This window comes from Sorex araneus, chromosome 2 (genome assembly GCF_027595985.1).
Source record: "Sorex araneus isolate mSorAra2 chromosome 2, mSorAra2.pri, whole genome shotgun sequence".
In the NCBI taxonomy this organism is placed as follows: Eukaryota; Metazoa; Chordata; class Mammalia; order Eulipotyphla; family Soricidae; genus Sorex; species Sorex araneus.
In genome coordinates, this window is record NC_073303.1 from 287,398,997 (window position 1) to 287,416,844 (window position 17,848).

Below are 17,848 nucleotides of genomic sequence, written 5' to 3' on the forward strand. Positions count from 1 at the left end.
AGCAAGAATAATAATCATTTTCATACAGAAATTTTCAGATAGAAAGAAGCGTAATCATCCATTGTACACGAGACCAGTGATAATAACCCATTGACACTAGTGAAAGGCAGCATAAAAATATTTCAGAAGATTTTCCTTATTAAAAACAACATGAATGGGGCCAGAGAGATAGTATAGTGGGTTAACACGCTTGCCTCACACATGCCCAATCTGCTTCTATTCCCGGCATCCCATATTGTCCACTGAGCACTGCCAGGAATGATTCCTGAGCACAGAGACAAGAGTAAGCGCTGAGCACAGTTAAGTGTGACTTAAAAACAAAGCTAAATACTTAACACATGTAAAAAATTCCTGAGAGCTCAGATTTGGTGATACGTATTTTAAAACCCAGGATTTATTAAGGTTTATATCAGAAATGTAATATTTCAAAATTCAGTCTGCATTTTGAATTTTAAGAGAGAATGAGACAGTGAGAGAATGAAAGAAAAAATTACATATGATTCTTTTCATGGATAAGTAAAATAATTTGATACATTTTGAAAGTCATCATTATCAAATAAAGATCTCGGCAAACCCAAACCAGGATATTGATTTTTGTGGAGATGATGGTCAGCTACAAAATATCTACAAATAACATCACAGTCAGTGTAGAACTGAATGCTTGCTTCCTAAGATAAGAAACAATGCAGTGATGTCTGCCTGCATAATTCTACTGATCATTGTTATGAGGAAACAAATGATTTGTGTCCCAATTTCAAACAATTAGTCATGACAGAATAGCTTTACACTAAAAACAACATGTTAATAGAATGGGTAATGGAAACATACACATGCACTTGGAGACTACTGTTTTTGTTGGCTACATGATAAACGCATTTCAATAAAAATGGACTTTTCAAAGATGCTAGAATTATTGTTTCAGATGTGGAAGAGAAAGATTCTCAATCTTAAATTATATCTTACATGATTGTAAAAAATTTGTAATGAATCAGAAACCTAAGTATTTTTAAAAATCTATAAAAGAAGATTGTTAAAAAAAGAATTTAGGAAGTACAAACTATAACAAAAATAATTGGTAAGATGAATTTCATTATGTTTATAATGATGCAACTCATCAACAGAAAATGAATTCACAGAGCAGGCTTATTATTTTTTTTTATTTTGCTTTTTTTTTGATGCACAGGGATTTTTCCTGGATCTGCACTCAGAAATTACTCTTGGCAGTGCTCGAAGGACTATATGGGATGCCGAGGATTGAACCCAGGATTCAACCCAACGAGGATTGGGCCACGTGCAAGGCAAATGCCCTACCCGCTGTACTATAGCTCCGACCCTGAGTAGGCTTATTCAAGTCATAGCTTGCTCTTCAAACCTGTGTCCTCCCTTGTACAATATCTTGCTTGTGTGGCTCTATGTTTCTCTGTTGCCCGAGTTCATTTTTGAACACAACTCCCCTCACCTCTTAGAGCATTGTCTTCCTCTCTCTTCACATCTTTCCAAATAAGTTTTAATCAGAACCATCTTGTTTCACTAAAATTCAGATTTATAAGTCGTATCTTTAACAAATGATATGACTTTAACAAATGATATGGCTTGTTCGGACGAACCTCACACATGATGGGCCCAGCTGATGAACGAGGTGTACGGGACCCGGGGCTGAGATCTCCAAGCCTGCTTGGATTGGGACTGGGCCTTCTCCACCCAGATCCCCCATTTTACAGTAGTTTGGCAGCCACACCCACAAACTGCCCCTGGCACCATGTAATCCCAACAACGGCCAACATCCAGAGACTATAAATCCAAGCTGCAGGAAGACAGTGACACAGAGTTTCTTGCCCCCTGCGCCTGGCTGTCTTCACTGGGGCCCCTCGGAGGGGATGGATTGCCTTTCCCTCCAATATCTAATAGCTTTGTTCTCCCTCTTAAAGAACATGACGAGCTACCAAGAGTCTACTGTCTCCACGGGAAAGCCTTGCAAGTCCCCCATGGCGTATTCATATCTCAAATACAGTAAAAGATATATACATACCTCTCAGATAGCCTGGCAAGCTACGGAGAGTATCCCGCCCACACGGCAGAGCCTGGCAAGCTACCCATGGTGTATTCGATATGCCAAAAATAGTAACGATGGGTCTCATTCCCCTGACCCTGAAAGAGCCTCCAATCATTAGGAAAGATGAGTAAAGAGAAGCTGCTAAAATCTCAGGGCTGAGTGAAACAGAGACATTACTGGTGCCCACTTGAGTAAATCGACAAACAACGGGATGACGGTGATACAGTGATCTTTAACAAATACTAAATGTATATTAATATATATTATTTAATTAAATAATATCAACATATGCTATGATCATATTAATTGATTATTAACTTTTAAACACTAATAATTTATCCTTAGTTAATCTTTTTTAGCTTAAAATATTTTATTTATTTCTGACTGAGTGAAATGAGTTGAGTTTCATGTTGAGTGAAATGAGTCAGAAAGAAATAGACATAGAAAGGTTGCACCCATATGTGGAATATAAAGTAGCTGAGAGGTACAAGCTTGCAATGATGCAATTTCTGGCAGATATTTCTCTGGAATTAGTTACTAAAATACTAAAATACAGAAATCCCAAACTGTGCGGCTGCTAGTGTGGCCGCTTGACCTCATATCTCTTCATTCTCAGCAATGGAAAACAAATTATCAAATGCTTCCTTTTCAGCAGGTCCAACTTTAGCGGGGAGAAACTCCAAATAATAATAGTGAGTTTTTTTGTTGTTGTTGTTGAAATATTGAATGCAATCAAAGTAAAGTGAAAGTAAAGTGAAATTTATCAGTTACACTGGCGGGATGGGGGGCTGGAGAGGTGGGGGTGCGGGGGGAGGTATACTGTGATTCTTGGTGGTGGAATATGTGCACTGGTGAAGGGATAGGTGTTTGAGCATTGTATAACTGGGACTTAAACCTGAAAGCTTTGTAACTTTCCACATGGTGATTCAATAAAAGAATAAATTACAAAAAATAAATAAAAAATAAAATATTTTATTTACATAGGGAAGATGTGTTTTAATCATCCTTTCATTCCTGCAAATGCTACACCAATCAAAAAAAAATATCTGAGTGAGGAAATGCAAATCCAAACAGCAATAAGACATTACTTCACACTTTTTAAACTGGCACTCATCAAAAAGAACAAAAACAAACAAATGGTGTTGGCATGGCTGTGGGGAAAAAGAAACTCCAATTTCTGGTGGAAATGTTGACTTGGAAAATAATATAAATAATATATATAATACAAACAATAAATGATAAATAAAAATAAAAATTATAAAAAATAAAATATGGACATTTCCACTTCTTAGCATCAGCTCAAATACACTACTCAGAAAAGATATTTACACTCCTATGTTTGTTATGGTGCTATTCACAGTAGCCCAAATCTGCAAGAAATCCAAGTGTCCAAAAACAGATGATATTATAAAAAACTATGGTACATATACACAAGACTGGAGCGATAGCACCGTGGGTAGGGTGTTTGCCTGGCATGTGGCTGACCCGGGTTCGATTCCTTCATCCCTCTCGGAGAGCCCAGCAAGCTACTGAGAGGATTCCACCTGCATGGCAGAGCCTGGCAAGCTCCCTGTGGCATATTCATATGCCAAAAACAGTAACAACAAGTCTCACAATGGAGACGTTACTGGTGCCTGCTCCAAGCAAATTGATGAACAGGATGACAGTGCTACAGTGCTACATATACACAGTGGAATACGACCTGGCTTTAAGAAAAGATAGAACCATGCAATTTTCTACCGTGTGGATCGATCTGGAGAGAATCTCTGAGTGGTGAGTCAAAAAAATAAGGATAGATACAGAGTGAATGGTCTCTCTCACACGTGCCACACAAAGAAACACAAGGGAAAAGCAAATGGCTAGAGACAACTCATTATCTGAATTGGTCTACAGAAATGAGCTTAGCAAGGATAGGGGATTGCTATATACTTCTCTGGTGGAGGGCGTGGTGATTGAGTGTTTTATTTATGAAACCCTATCCTGAATAGTATTGTAAATCATGATGCCTCATATAAAATACTCATCCCCTTTGAGTTCACATTTGACTGCAGGCCTCCTAACACCAATGTTAGGCAGACTTCATATAGCCAGTTAGCAAAGGTGTCTCCATAGCCTGATGTGCTACAGTTGGCATGTTGTGTAACTGAGGTTCAAGTCTCCTCCGAAGCCCCCCTTCCATCCCCTACACACAGATTGTCCAGTCATGTCCAGGCCTGGCTCTGGCAACCTTGAATCCTTGGTACTCAAGTACACAAGTACTTCTCACCACTGTCAACCTTGAACTCTTAATTGTCCTATAGGTGCAGTCAAACAAGATACACAGATGCCACCACGCACTCACAAGCTCCCATTCTGCCTCCATCACACAGGCCTTCTGAAACTTGGGAAACTGATGGCTTTAAAAGGTGTGATCAAGGGGCTGGAGCAATAGCATAACCGGTAAGGCATTTGCCTGGTACACAGCCAACCCAGATTCGATTCTCAGCATCCCAAATGGTCCCCTGAGCACTGCCTAGAGTAATTTCTGAGTGCATGTGCTAGGAGTAACCTCTGTGCATCGCCAGGTGTGACCCAAAAATAAAAAAAAAAAAAAGTATGATCAAATGTGGCAGAGCAGCATGGTCACAGAGAATCCAGTTCTCCAGTCAGTCCTACTCAAAATTGTTGTGTAAGGGAACGCAGGCATTAGCAATCCTGAACCTCAGCTTGCCTTGTTCAAATGTGACCCAGAGGGGCCCTCAGATGCTTGTGAGTTGAAACTCTGTCCAGATAAACTTGAACTGTTGCATGGATGTACGTAGACCTAATTCATAATTCTTAACACTTGGCTGTAAGGTAGGCCTGCTGAAATGAGGTGCCAGAGGCTTTGTAAAAACACTTTCAGTATCATATACCACAGGATGCTACTCTGCGTGATCTTGGAGCTACAGTTGCTGTCTGATGCTGGCAAGTGAAAACTCCCCCGAGCTACACAGGTTGATCATGCTATAAAGACTCTCGTGATCATGGGATCCCAGTTGCTGTCCTGACCTGCCCACTTCACTTCAACACCACAGCTGCTGCTGGGAAGCAACAGCTGTGAAACTTGGGTCACTGTCCAGACCCACTCAACTCCCGCACCATAACCGTTTCAGGGTATCCATAATCACAAACGCACAGTGGTTATCTAAGTACACAGAAACTGGGGATCACTGCCTGCATCTGTGATTGTGGTACCCCGCTCTTTAGCACAGGGCTTCTCAAACACAAATTTGCACCGTAGCTCTGGGTTAGTAACAGGCATGATTAAGAAACAAGATGAAATTGTGCTGTCAACAGACTTATCCCAATGAACTTCTCGAATTCTCCTTCCTAACTATGCCATCAATATATCAATGAAGGACACAGAATGCTTTGTCAATGACTACTACAGAAAAGCACCTATACATATAATAAATGATGCTGAAGACAGAACCCACCTTGATTTTCAGTATTAGTTTTCACAAAGTAGAAGACAAGGAAACAAACTTTAACATTTCTCGTATTATTGCAAAGACATAGGACTGCGTTAGGTTATTGCTCAGCACGGATTTATGGTCTAGTTGATGCCTTTCTTCTAGAACATTCCACAGGCATTCACTCTAAATTATTCACAATGGGAACTTCTGTGAAGAGAGCTACTAACGCAGAGTTGTAACACTACTAAATCATACATGTTCTGTTTTGTTTTATTTTGGGGGTCACAGTTAGTGTGGCTCAGGGGTTACTCCTGTCTCTGCATTCAAGAATTACTCCTGGTGGTGCTTGGGGGACCATATGGGAAGCTGAAAATCAAACCCATATGCAAGGCAAGCATCCTATCCACTATATTATCACTCCAGTACCTAAATCATGTATTTTCCTTCCATCCTCCATCCTTCCCTCCCTCCCTCCTTTCGTTTTATCCTCTTTACCTCCCTTCTTCCCTTCTTTTCTTCCTTTCTTTTCTCCCTCTCATCCTTCCACTCTCACTCTTTCTTTCTTAGCATTACTGGGGATCATAGAAAATAATTCTTGTTTTTTCTTTTTTTTTGCTTTTTGGGTCACACCTGTCGATGCACAGGGGTTACTCCTGGCTCTGCACTCAGGAATTACCCCCTGGTAACCCCCAGGAAACTATATGGGATACTGGGAATCGAACCTGGGTCGGTTGCATGCAAGGCAAACACCTATCGCGGTTGAAATAGCACAGCGGTTGGGCATTCGCCTTTCACGCAGCGGACCGGAGTTCGATTCCTCCGCCCCTCTCAGAGAGCCTGGCAAGCTACCCGTGCCTATTGGATATGCTAAAAACAGTAACAATAAGTCTCTCAATGAGAGACGTTACTGTTGCCCGCTCAAACAAATCGATGAGCAATGGGATGACAGTGACAGTGACTGGGGATCATATGGGATGCTGTTGATTCAACTAAAGCCAGCTGCATACAAAGCAAACACCTTATCCTCTGTACTATCTATATAACCAGTTGTTTTGTTTGTAATCATCTGAATAAGTCATTACTTTATGTCACCCTACATAATGATTTCCCGAACTATATGCCTCAGAAGATGAGGCTCCGCAAATGTCTAAGAATCTATAGTAAATAAATTTTACCAAATCTTGTATACAATATCCTAACCCTTGACTTATAAACTTATTGTCAGGTAACTATAAATACCTTGGGGACATAATAATAAATAAAGCTTACATTCATTCAGAATTTAGTATATGTATATAACCCAGTAATTGCAATGAATCACTCTCACTCTCCCCCCAGTTTATTTAAATGCCTTGGTTTGCAAAGATTTGTTACAGTCATTCAATATTCCAATACCAATCCCAACAACACTGACACCTTCCCTCCTCGCAATGAACACTTTTAAAGAAGTTAATGAGGACGCAGGATTATTTTGCTATGTTCAATATGAAGAATATGAAGCTCATAAAGCTTGTATCTGTTCCAAGGTCACAGAAAACAGTATTCCAACCTAAAATATTTGAGTCTAATTTACAAAAAAATAAACTTCAACACTGTAAAGGGCATCAGAAGTGTTCTTTGGAAATAGCATTAGGAAGCATTGCCTTCTACCATGTAATTTTAGCCTTCTCTGTCCAGAGTGATGGAGGAGCAGAAGAAATTAATTATCCAGAACTGATATGCAAATACCAGGCCTTTGCATTTACTTTTAAATTGTAATGAGATGTTAAGGTAATGTCTGTACTTTTATCAGGTTTTAAAATGTTTTAATTCCATTAGAAAATATAGTAGTCATAGGTTAGCATTTAATGTGTTTTACTATCGATTTAAATATTATGGCTGCATCTAACACTGGAATTCAGGATGATTCTAAATGGCTTGAGTGTATCAGTGATAAATCATCATTATCTCTCTCCGGATCATTAACAAGCATTCCTTAAGAGATTAATTGTCTGGCATTCTATATTACATTAGAAATCCCCACCGCTTAAAAATTTCAGAGTCTGTTTCAATGACTCAAGCAAGAAAGCTTTACAATTTTTATTCATGATAGAAATGTAGCAGTGTAAACATAGAAATAATGTTTATATCATTTAAGTCAGAAGTTACAAACTATTTATTTCAGAAATATGACAGAGGTTGATTATAAATTTTCCTCAATGCTGATAAGGAGTACTTAAACAATAATTTAAAATTCTAGTTTTTAAGACAGAATCTTAACCACAAATGCAAAATCTGTTGGCTGCTATTTATAGTGCTTCATTGTTATTGATAATGCTTCTAAGAATATCAATGGGTACTCAGTTCTCTTTCTGTTAAAGTTATTTATATTCAGGAAAAATTCCAAAAACATTAAGTCATGTGAATGATCATTTTTATGACTCAAACTTTGCCACAGATGATTTCTAAGAGTATCTTTACAACCACCAACAATACATTACTATATTAGATTTATTATATCCTTGGTGACTATGAATATTTTATTGTCTATGACTATTCAGAGTATTATGTGTCACTGTCATAATTAGATGGATTTTTAAGCAACAGTTGGGTAGTAAGTTGAAAGACATTATATGAAACAATATTTTGAGTGTCTTTATATGATGAAAAATTTAGTCCAGATTTTTTCATTTATTACTGTGATGTTAAAACTTGTTTCATACTGTGCTAGATGCTGGAGCTCTTCTGCTCAATTTCCCATTTCTCCCTGTCCACCACAAAGTTATATTTGGAATTTAGACATTTGCCTGACAGATGCATTCGTTACCTTTCTGTTTCACCTTGGCTGTTCTCTCAGCCTCCCCTATGGCATTCCTAGCATGACACACATAGTTGCGTTTGAGATCCTCAGCAGTAACTTTCTTGATGATTAAAATCTGAATTCTTGTTTCATCTTCTATTTTAGAATAACTTACACTAGAAAGAAGAGAGAAGAAAATCAAAGCAATGAGTAAGAGCCAATGATCTCGCTGGACAAGACCTGAGTGTTAAAAGTACGTAAAGGGATATTCATGATAACCTTTTAGCATCTGTGTTGCAAACCACAATATCCAAAGGGCGGGGACGATGGAAACTGGGGACACGGGTTCTGGGAAATATACACTGATGGAGGTATAGGTGTTGGAATGCTGTATGATTGTAATCTAATCATGAACAGCTTTGTAAGAGTCTATCTTAAAATGATTCAATAAATATTTCTCTTGTAAAATGTTTTCTTGATGAGAGACAAAACTAACAATCTCATGTTTTGGGGGGAGAGCACACTGGAGTGACAACTGTGTTGTCTGTGATCCAGCTCTTTAAAAAGAAGAGTTTCTAAATTCCAGTAGTATTCAATTACAATTTATACAATAAGCAATTCCAATTGCTTGGTCAAAGCATGGTATTATGCAGTAGATCACATACTCCGGATCACCTCCTCTGAGGCAGGATGTTTGCCTGGATTAGAAAGACGTTTCTGATACCAGATCTGTTGGGTTGGATCAAGGCTTTGTGGTTGATTAGCAACATATTTGGGGCAAAATACATAATCTTTTGAAGTCTCAAGTTCCTTATTTGAAAAAGGAGCGGGAAGAAATGCCTGCATAGTATTAGCTTAGCACAAGAATTCTGAAGACTTAATTAGTGTGTGTGTAATAAGCAGGCTAATAATATCACCCCACTGCAATAGTTGGTGCATTTCAATCATATCCAATGCTTGGATTTTGAACACAGGTCAAATATCTTAGAAAAGATACTGAAATCTCATGGCTATTTTCTAACATATAAAAGGGAAAAGAAGCTCAGAACAAGCAAAACATACGGAAATAAATATATCTGAATTTCAACCAGGCAAGGGCAAAAATTAAGTGCTTTGGATCTACTATCAAGATTTTTAAATCCCTTGTGTTTTTGTTTTTCTTTTTGAGTTATCTTTTTTATTGGTTTGTTTTTATTTTAACACAAAAGTGGAGAAAAATAAAACCAACAACAACCCTCTTTTCCACTGCTGAGAATTATCTTGCTTCTTCCTCAAAGGCATGAGAATCCGTGAAGGGCTGTGAAGAACTCAGCCTACAGTCATTTAGCACTACTCAAGGATGAACAGCGAGTCTGTATTTCCTTAGCAGCAGGGAGGAGCAACAGGAGTGCCATTATTCATCCACTATTCTTAGAGATTAGAAAGCACAATGTTCAGAATTTTTGAAATGATCGATAACTTTTCCCCCGTGCCTACAGTTACATCTTTCATCAATATTTTCTGCAAAAAAATGCTCCAATTAAAAAACTTCCATATATTCCTATTAATATCCACTGGTACTCTAACCTCCAAGCATCTGCTCATGATGTTCTTCTATGAGGAATATTATTTCCTTTATCCTCCAGGCATTTTTTATAAATCCTCAATACCCATGGAGGAACTATTTCAATGAGAACATGACCTGATATTCTAAAATGGACTAAGAACCTTGTACAGTACTTGATGAAAATTATTATTTTGTAATCTTTGCATAGACTGAGTAGACTACCAAAAAAAAAAGGTATATCTTTGTAATTCTAGATGTTTAGTTAGCTTAAAATATATTTGTCCATTGATGAGAAGGCATATGGTCTTGGTCTATTTTGTCATGTAGTTGATTGCTATTTTTTTCATTAATTATGAAAAATCAATTCTTTTAGATTGGTATGCTTCATTAGCAGAGAAGCTTTTTGCCTTGAAAAACCCTAAATTATTCCATTTTAAAATCAATCATTTTTACTTAGGAATAAAAATATTCAGCTTCCTATTTTAATATATTACTGCGAGTTATTACTAGTTATGTATTCTAGCATTTAACTAGCTTTTTGCATTTTAATTATATTGCTATATTATTGTCCCATCCACTTTAAAAGTAAAACTTAAAAGTCGTGATATATCTAGGAAAGATTCAGAAGCAATGATTTAACCAATGTGGCTCATTTGTTGTGTGAGGAAAGAAACATAAGAAACACAGGCTCACTGCAAGACAGGAGGGTACCGCGATTATCTGAGGCCTGGATTAAGACTTGAAAAAGAGACCAATGTTCCCTGACTGGCAATTCTGTGACAACATGGGATTATGACCCTTCATTTCACACAGGGACACAGGGTAATCATCCCATATACTTTCCTTCCAGAAGCAGCAGAAGTGTATGAGTCTTGCCGGGGTGAAGGCAATATGATGACATACCTTATGTTCTGTCTCTTAGAAAGAAGCTCAGTCTCAGGTCAAATTAATTAAACTCTGGGCCTTGGTTTGCAAGCAAGTAATTCTACTTAGGATGGACACTAAAGAAGTGAAAATCTTGCTGTTAGGCAAAATGTTAATTTTCCTTTGATTGATTCACATACACCCAAGGGTATTAGATGGGGGGACAAAGGTTAGTCACTCCCTGAACTGTGCCAGCATTACCTTTCATTAATAGTTATGTCAAAAGAGGTGTCCTCTGGCTTTTTTCCATCAATGGTCCACCAAATTTCATTGCGAGAGTTATTCAGGAAAGTGAAATAGACTTTACATGGAATGAGTAGCTCTTCTCCTAGACACAAACAAGCAAAATAAAAATGACTTAAGAAATCAGTTTGTAATCTTCAAGGAATTACATTCATTCTTCTCTGTGACAAATCAGAAATTAAAAGTTACAAGTTCTTTAAATTCTCCATCTGAATATTTTTAAGTGGATCATCATAAAGTAATCCATCATGGTTTGGTTCACTTGAGGTTGGCAGAGTCCTCAGCATGCTCATTCCAAAACAAAAGACTAAGAAAGGAGGTCAGTCACTTTTTAGAAGACTAGCAAAAAGATATAGCATCTTAATATGATCTATTTAAAAACATTTGCTCTAATTTATCTATAGTACAATCTAAAGTGACAGTTTTTTAAAAAATTTGATTGAATCACTATGAGACAGTTACAAGCTTTCATGTTTGGGTTACAATCACACAATGATCAAGCAATCATCCCTCCACCAGTGCACATTCCCCACCACTAATATCCCCGGTGTACTCCCCCCCTTCCCCACCCTCCCCCTGCCTCCATGGCAGATAATATTCCCCATACTCTCTCTCTACTTTGGGGCATTATGACTTGCAACACAGACACTGAGAGGTCGTCGTGTTTGGTCCATTATCTACTTTAAGCAAGTTTCTCCCATCCTGACTGATTCCTCCAGCCATCATTATTTTAGTGATCCCTTCTCTATTCCATCTGCCTTCTCCCCTCCGCTCATGAAGCAGGCTTCCAGCTATGGGGCAATCCTCCTGGCCCTTGTATCTACTGTCCTTGGGTGTCAGCCTGATGTGATGTTATTCTATATTCCACAAATGAGTGTAGTCCTTCTATATCTGTCCCTCTCTTTCTGAATCTTTTCACTTAGCATGATACTCTCCCTGTCTATCCATTTATAAGCAAATTTCATGACTTCATCTCTCCTAATAGCTGTATAGTATCTCACTGTGTAGATGTACCAAAGTTTCTTTAACCAGTCATCTGTTCTAGGGCACTTGGTTGTTTCTGGATTTTGGCTATTCTAAGCAGTTCTGCGTGACAGTGTTTTTTTTTAATGATATACTATTTGTTTAGCACTAAACTTCCATAATTGACCCTTCTTTTTTATTATTTCCATCAAAACCCAGAAGGATTAGAGAGGTCTTTAGGTCTTTGTTCTATGTCCCAGGAAGAAGCAGCCATGCCATCACTGAGAAAACCAGTAGAATCTGCCACTTCTTGAAACTTTCATGTCATCTGGATGCATTCAACAAGTTGAAAGACAAATTGCTCCAAAATTCTGCAATATCCTTCTGAGAGGGATGTTAGAATGGTTCCTTGCCATCACGTCATCACCACTATCAGCATCATCTTCACTTCAGGAGTACGTTCACTGATAGCTTTAAAATTCATTGCACTACATTTTTAAATATAATGGTGATATTTTTAGTTTTATTTAACAAAAGACATTTCGGTAAAATCTTTTTCATCATCACGTTTTGCTGATGCAAAAGCTGGGAGCTTAAAGATGTTAAGTGACATTTTTCGATCAGATAATTAAGTGGCAGTCCAGGGTTTGTCCTAGACTGACCTTCCAATGCAGGTTTCCTTGGAGAATTCCATCTTATGCTTTTTTCCTCATTAGTTATTAATATTGACTGTTTTCACACCAAAAAGTGGCTGGGTTAAGGTGACAAATTATACTGTCATCATAATTTGAGCTCGTTTTTCTAACTGAGGGACCAGACTCTCATTTTTCTCCACTACCTGCTTCTCATGTCTTTCTAGTTTTCTACGTAAATATGTAGTAGAATGTAAAATGAATGTGAGTTTGGGAATTTAAATAATAGGTAGATGAAGCACATTTAGATGATTTATAAGGTTTATATTGAAAACAGAAAAACATGCTCATATCATTAAAGAGAGATAACTAAGTCTAGAAAATTTGGTCCATTTAGAGTTGGAAGATCCATTACTCCTTTCTTTTTTTTTAAGGAAGCTCACACTGAAATTTTATTTTAATTTGGGCTATGGGGTGTATTATCCACCTACATTGATGATGCTTCTATTATCATTAATACATTTTAAACACATGTTCTTTAAAAATTCTCTTTTGGTTTAAAGTAAATTTGTTGTAAATTATACAACAGAGAACATGTTAAAATTTTTCTATAGGTTTTCACTTATCTGGGGGATATTTTGAGTCAAAAGAGTAACACATATCTTATTTTGTTTGTTACAAAAACGACTATATACAATAAAAATCAAAGAAAAAATACGACACACGAAGACATAGTAAAGATTTGATAGACTCTAATCTGAGTATTATTAGGTTCAGAGTTCTCCACGCAGATCTACTCACAGTTTATCTGTGGGGAAGCAGAGACTAAAGTATCAGCCTTGGAAAACCAAATCTCATGCAAATAAGTTTGACAGAAATCACTAGAACAACAATCTGCTAGCAGTTATAGAAGGGAGCAACTCCTAGATAGAGACCATCCCTGAGGGACTCACAGGTGGATGAACAAACTCATCCCAAAAGTTGTCCTGGTTTCATACATCGAAGTTTCAATTCATGCTTCCCAGTAATCCTCTCTAATTATGCATTAAGTGGCATCTAAGTTCTTAAAATTAAGACAATCTAACTGAAATTCAGAGGCATAGCTGTAATTACCAGGCTCTTTTTCATAGACCACACGATCATTAGGTGAGTAGAATTGAGGGGGCAATGCATCTTTTGGAGAACCTGTTAAAAAGGGAAAGGCAAAAGTAAATGATGTTGAATCACGTTGGCTTTATCTCACACGAACCATCTCAAAAACATGATCTTCTGTAGAGCCCTGCTCAACTTCCTGGCATACAGTGTCAACTGTTCTTGAGGGGACCCATGAGTTAAATATATGCTCAACTGTAACACTTTGTTATTGCAACATAGGCAAAGAAACAAGCATGATGTATTTATTATCCTTTAATGGATGTGTAGAGTATTTACTTTCTAAAATTGACATGGGTAGAAATCACATATAATCTAATAATGAATTGCTCACATGCCTAACTGAATTGTTTCTACATATCCATTCAACATACCTATAGTATTTAGTTCTAAACATTTAATTAATGAATAAACAAACTCAAAAATCACAAGGCCAACAATATAAGGCTGCCTGATGTTTAGATCCATGAAATGTTTATTTATAATACTACTTGTCCATATGGTAATCTATATCCTAAAATTAAATTTAAACACCCTTAAAGCGCCTCATAGTTTAGTATATGGGGGTATGGGCTTCAAACATTTACTGTTTAGGGTCTAAATCTTGACTTAGACACATACTAACCATGTGGCTCTGTTCTATACTGTCTCTGAAAAGCAAATTTTCCTCAACTCTAAGTGAGTATAATTAAAATTATCTCATGGGTTCACTGTAAGTGTCAAGTTAACTAATGCATTATAAAACATCCATTACTGATATATAATAGACATTAAATACTTCACAGCTTTAAAAAATAAAATAGGATTGCCTGAGGGTGGGTGGGGTAAGGGTTCCTTTTCCATCTGTCATCTGCTAAATCCATACATCAGGGTGACCAAGCTTGTCTGCTCCTAACTTATCAAAAACATAACCAAAGTATGTGTATATGTGTGTGTGAAAATGTCAAGATTTATGTAACTCATTTGACTTTAAAAATCCAGCTATGTTAGATTCTAAATTTGGTTTACTTCTGAATTGCTCACCAGCTCAGAATTACTCTGAGAGGAAGCAGAGAGCAGTGATGACAAAATTGATTTCTATTAGAAATAAACTGTTCTTTACGAAATTGATTCTTATGGACACCCAGTTAAAGCCTCCTCTTCTTAGTTTAGGTTGCGTCCAATTGCAGATTCCTATAAAGTGTCCCCAGCGACTAGTTAGAAACTTTTGATTTATAATTGCTTCTTTCACTAACTTATGGACTGTTTCAAGCAGCTATTGTTTCTCACTGAGACTTAATGTTTCCGTCTATTAAAAAAACAAGGTAGGATAAAAATCTTATTTTGATGTACTGTTATGTTTGAATTGTTTTGACTTTTTTTGGAGGGGAGGGGCGGGTGGCACAGCTGTGAGAGCTCAGGGCTTATTCCTGGATTTGCACTCAGGGGTCACTCCTGCTGGAGCTTGGGGGATCTTATAGGGTCATTCTAGGGACCTTGTAGGGGGCTGAGGATTGAATCTGGGTAAGCCACATGCAGGCCTGCTTGTACTATCCTTCAATCCATAGCATACTGCCATTTTCAATGAGGTAGATATGATACTCAGTGAGGTGCTGTTTAGGAATCTTCTCTGTCACCTACCTGACACCGTTCCTCTTTATTTCTGGCTCTGATAGGGCCCTGCTGACTCTTCCTAGATGTTACCTTTTCTACTTTCACATTACTCATTCCTTATTCTCAGTGAAAAGGAAAGGTTGAAATGCTGATAACACATATATATATCAGCAATTAACTACACTATTTCTGGATCGTGTATTTTGCTCCTGAATGACGTGTTTTGAAAGAGACAGTATTTTTTTTGAAAAAATATTAACAACTATGCACTGAGTCTATACTACTGGTCTGGAACTTGGGGATAGTATGTGTTTTATTTATATCTTCAACTATCTTGAATAGTACAGTCAACTCAGTCTAAGCAGAAGAATGCAACTTGATCAGACTTACATTGTTAATAGCTGCAGTGACACAACTTAAACACTGGTCTGACTAGCACTCCACTGCTCAGAGCATCTTTTTTTCATTCATTCACATATTCACCCGGTGGACCAATAGTTATGTCTACTCTATATTGAGAATTGATGGAAACTTGGGAGATCATAAAGTAAACAAAATGTCACAAACTTTTTTTCAGAATGCATACACTTGTTTGGAATAAAATATTGAGAATTGAAATAAGACTGCTGCATTTTGTGTGTCTGTGTGTGCTTATGCTTACCTACCACCTTTACAGTCATAGTTCTGGTGAGATGGAAAATACGCCCATTTTCTGGATATGTTATGACACATGTGTAATCTCCATTGTTTGAAACCAAGGGTATGAGAAAACTCAAGCTCATGCCTTTAGGTAATACATTAACAAAGTTATGTATTCTATGACAGCCCTAAAAGAAGTAAAAAAAAAAAAACACATTTACAATTTAGATACTTGCATTGCAAATACACAAACATATTCACACTCATACCGATTTTGCACAGAACATGCAGATATCTAACACAGCTCAACTTTTCACAAAACTTTTGGTGAGGTAGTTGGTAGTGTTCTGTAAAGAATGAATGTAGTACATTTCTTTATCCTTTCTAAACAGCAAGAAAAATGAATTTAAACACATTAGGAATTTCATGATTAAGCCTATACATATTAAAAATAACATAACGTATCAACAACATGCCGTGCTTAAAAAAAAGACAACAATTTTACCCTATTAATTCAGAAATCTTGTCACTATGTTTGATAAATTCTATTCCAATTTAAGTGTCTGGTTTTGTGTTTCTTGATAAACTTGTTGAGTCACTATATCAACAATGCCAAACATTTCTGTTATTCTACTTTCATATTTATAGTTGTCTGCTCAATATTTCAAAATATAAAATCTTTATTGATAATATATCACTGTCACTCTCATCCCGTTGCTCACCGATTTGTTCAAGCGGGCACCAGTAACGTCTCCCACTGTGAGACTTATTGTTACTGTTTTTGGCATATCCAATACGCATGGGTAGCTTGCCAGGCTCTGCCATGAGGGCACAGTACTCTCGGTAGCGTGCCAGGCTCTCCGAGAGGGGCGGAGGAATCGAACATGGGTCAGCTGTGTGAAAGGCAAATGCCCTACCGCTGTGCTATCGCTCCAGCCCTTATAATATATATAGCAATAAATCAGAATTCATTTCTTCTCCAATTTCTAGTTTCAAATAAATTGATTTTTTAATTTTTGGAAAAGGGTCCAGCCTAAGGGAAACTGGGAACCATTCCCAGAAATATTCAGCCTGGTGATTAGGTGGTTGCGTACTAAGGCCTGTTAGCGCTATATCCACCAAAAATGCAAGGGGTCCATGTTGTACTTTGGATTGTTCTACCCCTTTGAGCTATCTGTTGGCCTGATTTTTAATTTTTTTATTATGAAATATTCAACAAAACTTGTATCCTATTTAAAAACTTCTAGTTTCATTAATTATATTATTATATATATATTTCTCTGATGGAAAATATTTAAATAATCTGAAGTTAAACATTTATTTTCAGGCAAATGATATTTATTTTTTTCTTCAAAGTAAACAATGACAAGATCATTAGGTCATCTCTAAGAATATTAAGAAGCTAAAAATTCTTGGAGACTACTATTACCATGAACTGTTAATTTTCTGTATTCATGTATTTAACTTTAATTTTTATACACAGAACATTATTTTCACTTCAATTCCTGGAGAATGTCTTAAAGGGTGACAGTAAAACTAAAAGGAATGTTTTGTAATTCTTTGTCATAGGAAATATGTCATTTAATACTAAACTTAATTCGTGAAGATGCTCAAGAGGGAGCTGATATATGTTCAATTAAGTTATTTTCTGAATGCAATTTATCCTATTGTAATATGCAGAGCTTCTGAACATTTGTTACAACAACGTAAGAGTTTAGCATTCTTTAGGGCATTACAACATGTAAGTCTAAAAGGCTTGAATTCTTATCATAAATTTATGTCCGATTTGGTTTGCATTTAGAGTATATATTTTGATATTTTGATTTTTGACTATTTGATTTTTTTGTGTGGCCCCTTAAATTTAAACAGTTTAAATACATTATTTTA

At 36.9% G+C, this 17,848-nt stretch overlaps 1 protein-coding gene across 2 annotated transcripts in view; it reads right to left on the bottom strand.

The window, feature by feature from the left end:
- The window catches only part of IL1RAP (interleukin 1 receptor accessory protein), a 156,358-nt gene that overhangs the window by 23,426 nt on the left and 115,084 nt on the right, over positions 1-17,848 (bottom strand). For both annotated transcript variants that reach the window (XM_004603004.2, XM_055126563.1), the window contains exons 5-8: positions 15,984-16,149; positions 13,691-13,762; positions 10,941-11,067; positions 8,297-8,445 (exon numbers count right to left, since the gene is read on the bottom strand). In XM_004603004.2, the coding sequence (XP_004603061.2) occupies positions 8,297-8,445; positions 10,941-11,067; positions 13,691-13,762; positions 15,984-16,149 (514 nt within the window). The remainder of the gene's footprint in view (positions 1-8,296; positions 8,446-10,940; positions 11,068-13,690; positions 13,763-15,983; positions 16,150-17,848) is intronic.